General features: G+C 48.2%; 1 protein-coding gene across 1 annotated transcript; it reads right to left on the reverse strand.

The window, feature by feature from the left end:
* Positions 1-29: 29 nt before the first annotated feature.
* LOC123622267 lies at positions 30-4,627 on the reverse strand. Its single transcript, XM_045528442.1, has 5 exons — positions 4,616-4,627; positions 1,320-1,510; positions 1,074-1,199; positions 320-1,024; positions 30-159 (listed from the first exon to the last, which is right to left on the reverse strand). The coding sequence occupies exons 1-5, from the start codon at positions 4,625-4,627 to the stop codon at positions 30-32; spliced, it is 1,164 nt and encodes a 387-aa protein (XP_045384398.1).
* Between the last annotated feature and the right edge of the window lie 1,622 nt (positions 4,628-6,249).

Here is a 6,249-nt window from a genome sequence, read left to right on the forward strand (position 1 = left end):
AGAGCAAGGTGGGAAGAAAGCGGGCTCAGCTAGCCAGCCCGGGATCGGGGGTCTGAGTGAGGTGGAGAGAGCTCCCCAAATCTCCCCAGGGCGCCGCTGCCCCGGTGGCCAAAGGCTTGTTGGATGGCAGGACGCTCCTTGCGTCCCGCTGGAGACAACCTGAGGTCTCTGGGCTGGTGCCGCGGACGCGCGAGCGAATCCGGACAGCGGGGCGCTCCTTGCGTCCCGCTGGAGACAACCTGAGGTCTCTGGGCAGGTACCGCGGACGCGCGAGCGAATCCGAACGGCAGGGCGCTCCTTGCGTCCCGCCGGAGACAACCTGAGGTCTCTGGGCTGGTGCCGCGGACGCGCGAGCGAATCCGGACAGCGGGGCGCTCCTTGCGCCCCGCTGGAGACAACCTGAGGTCTCTGGGCTGGTGCCGCGGACGCGCGAGCGAATCCGGACAGCGGGGCGCTCCTTGCGTCCCGCTGGAGACAACCTGAGGTCTCCCGGCTGGTGCCCCGGACGCGCGAGCGATTCCGGACCGCACTCCAGGTTTCTAGCTGCGCACCAAAACAGCACTGGTAAGTCACTTGTTTTAGGTGTTTCTTTTTTCTCCTAGAAAGACCAGTGTCAAACGAGTTGGCTTTGGCAGCCGCCCGAAATGTGATTCGGAGGTGCGCGCACCGACTTTCACGATTTAAGAGCAGCTGCGCTGTTAGCGACACTGTTGCAATGTGAGGAAAGTAATCAGAATGGGATTGGGCAAGAACTCCGGAGACTCTAGGCTCCGGAGGGAAGTCGCACGGGCGCGCAGCGTTTAAGCCGCTCAGAGCCTGGAGCCCAGGTCCCGGCGCTGCCAATTTAGAGCCCTGGGATCTTGGCACCCGTGCCTCCCGCTGCCCCGAGTCAGTCTTTGCCTCCACCGCCCGTCTCCGGGCGCTCGTGGGGCCAGAGACCGCTGCAGAGAGCGTGCGCACCTGTCGGCGCACCCCAGAGCCGACCTGTTGTAGCGCGCCGGTGGTTTCCCTGGAGTCGCCGGTACTTGGAGGGCACGCAAGGGAGGTATGTGAGTCTCAGGGGGTACCCCTACGGGCTACCAGGGTTGGCGGCGAAGGTTTGGTCACGTCGGGCATTACCAACCTTCTTGCGCAGCTGGTCAGGCGGCGGGTCTGCGTGCAGCTTGGCTGGAGAGGTCCTGGGCTGTTTGTGCGAGGCCCTGGAGGCAGGAGGGAGAGGTTAGAAACCCTCGAGGTGGTCGCGAGCATAAAGGTAAAGAGGAACATGGAATGGGCTGGAGAAGGGGTTTGCGTCTATCATGAGGACACCGACACCGTACAGTGTGTCCTCAAAGAGCGCAGCAAAAGCCGAGCTGGGCAAAGGTGTTGGTTCGTGCGCCAGTCCTTGGGCAATCGGTCCAAGGGCGGGGAGAGGGCAGGGGCAGGTGGCGGCTTCAGTAGCCTCCGGGAGGGGAGGCAGCGTGCTCCGGCCATTTTCAGCTCGGGTGGAGCTAAGTTTGGAATCTGTAACCTGGAGGGGAAACTGCCCTGGTGACCCAGCACAAAAACGCAGCAATCTGGTGGCCCTCAGCGCCAACCCTGGAAGAAAAAGCTAATAAGTGAAATGTATTTACGAAATCTCACTCGGCTTGGAAATTGATCTTTTTGTTTTCCTGGTTTTTTTTTTTTTTTTGGTGCGTGCTCGTCTTGTTTTGCGCCGGCTTGAGTTACTCTGCTGAAAATGACTTGGGGGAAAAGTAAAGCATTTTGATGGCTTGAACTGAAATACTGTCGGGTTCTTAAACTCCTAAGAAAAGGATAGTGCTAGAGGAAAACACTTTAATAAACGGTCTTCCTTCCGGGACCTATGCGTAGGAAAGGTGTTGCAGCGCCCCAGAACTTAGTTATGCCGACGGTTGGATGCTTTTGTGGTCTTCCGCAGTAAATAGGGGGAAGGCAGTTTGTTAGCAAGGGGTTTACCCTCTGCAGCACGGCGGAAGTCTGGGGGCCAGGCGTGCCCTGCTCTTAGCTTGCAATCCTGAAATTGCTAAGTGAAACGGAGCGCCCCTGAAACTGAAATTGCTACTTAATGTAAACAATGACGGTGTGTTCATTTTTGTGACATTAGTCGTTGTTTTTCCTCTGGTAATATCTTAGTAGCCATAGTTCACCAAGCAAAGGTCTCTAGGGAACAGGCAAGAGAAGCCAGAGGTTTTGTTGAATTTTTTTTTTTTGGTGTGCTTTACAGTGTGGAAGCTATCTTTACAGACTGCGTAGTTGGGGGGGAGGGGCTGGTTTTTCATTAAAGAAATTAGCATGTTGCCTTGTTGCAGGATGAATAAATAAGTTTTTAAAAAGTTTTACAGTGCCTAGCCCACACCTCACACTGGTCTTGCTGTTTTTTAAATAGAAGGCAGACACAGGGAGGCTGGTTTCCTTAACTGTAAGCAACGCACCAGGCTCATATATTTAGTGGGGAGGGTCCCCAATCCCGGAACACACAAATAGTTTGCTGTCTTTCACAAACTGCCTCTGAGTCAAAGTTAGAGGATACATGCATTACAGCCGGATTGTGAAAACCTGTTACCCACAGGCACACACCCTCCTCCCCCATTCAGTTCCCCTCCCCCAACTTCCCTCTTTCCGCCCGGATTCCAGGGTGGAAAAGCCATGCCCTAGGGGTCCATATAAAGCAACAGAGAAAAACCAAACACGCAAGAAAGCACCCACGACCCATCCTGAGGAAGGGGTTTTTCTATATATACTCTTCAAACCTTCTTTCTGCCTGAGACACTAGTGTTCAGCTGCCTTCCTTTTCCAGAGACATTTCTAGCAAGTTCTCCAAGCATTCCCAACTCACTAAGTCTTCCAAACTAGCCCTTTGTCTAACCCTGCTAAGCTGGGGTTAGCATTTGAATGGGCTCACTAGTCCTTTTACATAGGTGCGGTCGGTTGAGTGAGAATATGCTCTCAAAAAAAGCAAACCTTAGAGTTAATCACGTTAGAGTTACAACATTTCAAATGTAGAGACAGGAGGAGGAGAAGGAAGAAAATAAAGCTAGTTAAACATGATGGTATATGCAATAGTTTAAGATTCTTCTTTTACTACATTCGTCATTTGCTTAATGGAAATTTGCTTTTGGCCGGGGGTGGAGGGGTGGCAAGGTGCTCTTGTAAATGAATTTCTTGAATTGGAAAATTATGTAGCAATGTTCAAATATTGTGTGATGTCAATAACCTGACATACATAGGTTTACATCTAAAGTTTGGCAAACAAAACTTTTTTTAATCTATGTTTATCAGAATTCAGGAATTAGAAATTTTAAAGTTTAGAATTGTTTGAAGATAATGTTTCTGTAATGCACTAGAAGCTTTTGTACCCTGGAATTGCTTACAGCCCTTTACTCTTTAGCCTTCATTTTTAGCAGCTGTGATAAAAGTTTAATGAAGAAAGCTGAAACTCTAGTCTTGGTAAGAATGTTTTGGTTTTTTTTAAATAATCTGCATGCATTTTACTTAATTTACCAGTATTATTGGTGCTCTTCAAGAAGAGAGAAGCTATTGAGAGGAAACTGAGCAGAAACCATGGTGTGAGGAAAGCATGTCTCTTAGGAAGGTGACCTATTAAAAACCAAATCACTAAAATCATATCGGGCTTCCAGTGGCCGGTGATGTCATGCCAGCTCAAGTGCTCCCTTCCCTAAAAAACTACCCAGCAAAGGGATGAGATTCTCAAATTACACCTTTAATCCCTATGTTCCAGAATGCGGGATGGAATTTCTTGTCCTGCTGTGGGGTTTTGACATTAATGACTCTATTTCCTAAATCTTGGTGCCCCACACTGGGGCAGCAGGATCTAAGACAAAAGGCACCTAACTAATAGCCCAGGCTGCTTCTAGCCCTGCTCCTGCCAAGTAGCCTTAGGTCAGACCTAACACCTCACTGCCTCAGTTTCTTCTAAAGTGAAGTAGCTGAAAGAGATGTTCCTATTATCCCTTTCAGCTCCATATATGTGCAGCTGGATTAGTTTTAGAACCCTGGAGTTGCTCAATTTGACTCTATCCATGATTTTAACATTAATGGAATCTAGATAATTTCAAAAGTTGATCAAATAAAAAGCACCAGCTGTGAAGAAATCTCGTTTGTGTTGGTCTAATGTTAATTTTGTCAAATCTGCTTTTTAATTGGTGGCAAAAATGGTTTAAAAAGAGGCAGGTTAGAAAATGCAGAATTCCACTGTGTCCTGTCCCTAAACTGAGAAAAAGGTGGCCATCCTGAAGCACAATCAGCATTTAGTGTTTTTAATGTGGGGGTTCCTCCCCCAACCTTAGTGTCTGAAAACAAGCCTTTCAGAGCAGAAACAGGCAGCAGGGTTACAAGCCCTGCACCAGTGCTGTGGCGCTGAGATGCTGGCCACTTCAGGACACAGCACTCTGACAGGAGCATTGGTTAAGTGACCACAAGTGTTGAATGTATTATTTGGTAACAGTTTTAAGTGTCCTGATTAAGCTAGACCTAGCTTAATGGGCCTACAGGTTGCAGCTAGTTAGGATAAACCAGTTTTTCCAGCAATGTTTTTCATTATCACTCCCCCATCCCCAGAGTCTTCATGTTTTTTCCCCTTAATTCCCCGTACCCGCAACCCCATCACATTTTAATACCACAGACATATACTATATTATCTGTTTATGTACTGCAGGACTTTGTAATAGCTAAGATTTGTTTTGCACATACCCCAAAACCAATTTTGCCTACATCACAAATGTATGGGATAAAAAAATACATGTTTCAAAAAAAACCCAAACACACAACTGGTTCTGTCAAATTAAGTGACTTAGCATCCCATTTTCGTTTTATAATTTAACTTTTTTCCCCCTCACACATAAAAAGGCTAATTTTTACTGGTGTTTGTTTTCTTTTTTTAAATCTCATGGGTTTTTTTTCAAAAGCCCCCCCCCCATAGCTATGCTGGGCCAAGTGCTAGGGCCTAGTTAATTCATGGGGTAGAAGGGCAGAGAAGCCAGAGTGAACAGCCTAGTGACTTAGTTCCCCCATGGCCAAGAGTCTGCAGTGCAGGGCCACCGTCACCTGTTGACTGCACTCAGCAAAGGCAGGACACTGGAGAGGAGCTGGCACCATGACACCCTCTGAATTGGCGAGGCTGCCTTCCCAGCTTCAAGTGTGGGCACGGCCTGTGTATTTATTCTATGGGCTTATTTTAGTGTGAGTATGATTCAAATTAGCAGGGGGCCATGGCCATTGGAAAGGCCAGGGTGAACCTAGGCTTTACAGACAGAGGGTAGGTAGCAGCAGTAATGTGGGGTCAGATTTGAGGAAGACAAAAGGAAAAGGTTTTGAGGGATCACAGTGGGAAAAAAAGGGGAGGTAAGAGGGCAAGTAAGAGAACCCCCAGGAATAAGCAGAAGAGAAGATTTAGAAATGGGGGGGGCGTCACAAAGGCAGGAAATTTTAGGACTTTATAGAGTAGTTTGAAGGCATAAAAAGAGACTTGGAGAAAAGAAACCTCAGTGGCAAGCTTCATATATCTGGTGGCCAAAGGGGTTAGGACAAGGGGCAGACGTCAGCTCAGCATTAGGAGGAGCATTTTTAACAGACAAAGACAACACTGGAGGTCTACTGATTTGTCACCCTTACCCCTGCTGTCCCCTGAGAATCTCTTACAGACCTGGCCAAGAAATTCCAATTTCACAGGTGCAGTGGAGTTTTCATACAAGTGCCTCAACTGCTTCACCCAAACAGAAAGATTTAACACCTAGGAGTCTTGCTGTCTAGCTTAGTTGCTAAGCCTTGGATTTCATTCAGTTCAGGTCAAACTTGAGGGGTATGAAGAGCACAGGCCAAAGACTGGCAGCCAGCTGAAGACCACAAGTTTCTTCTCCCACCCAGGTGACATCTGGTTTCTGAGTGTCCTGGCTTATGTTGCTGTCTCAATTAGATTTCATTAGGAAAATCTGCTCTGGGTAATGGGTAATTGAGGTTGTGTGAGAAGGTGAAATATACCATTCCCCTTAAATTCAAGCAATGTTACCCAGAATGGCTGGAATTTCCATGAATTACAGAAATTTTAAAAAGAGCTTCCACTAAAGCCAAATTTACCTTCCGGGATCCGGACCCCCCCCCCCACCCCAGCCCTCCACTTCTGCCCCTCTCTTAGTCGCCTTCCTGTGGTGCTGTTCATCTTTTCTGCAATGGCCACTTCTACCCTGAAATTCTCTGCTGCATCATCAGCTAGTCTGGAGAAGGAATCCA

This window comes from Lemur catta, chromosome 17, assembly GCF_020740605.2.
Source record: "Lemur catta isolate mLemCat1 chromosome 17, mLemCat1.pri, whole genome shotgun sequence".
NCBI lineage: Eukaryota > Metazoa > Chordata > Mammalia > Primates > Lemuridae > Lemur > Lemur catta.

What these genes read in the sequence shown, in the direction of transcription:
- LOC123622267 (XM_045528442.1), bottom strand. An exon ending in GCGCTCTTTGAGGACACACT is followed by an intron (nt 1,200 to 1,319) that starts GTACGGTGTCGG and finishes TCCTGCCTCCAG; the next exon opens with GGCCTCGCACAAACAGCCCA. An exon ending in CACCAGCCCAGAGACCTCAG is followed by an intron (nt 160 to 319) that starts GTTGTCTCCGGC and finishes CAGAGACCTCAG; the next exon opens with GTTGTCTCCAGCGGGACGCA.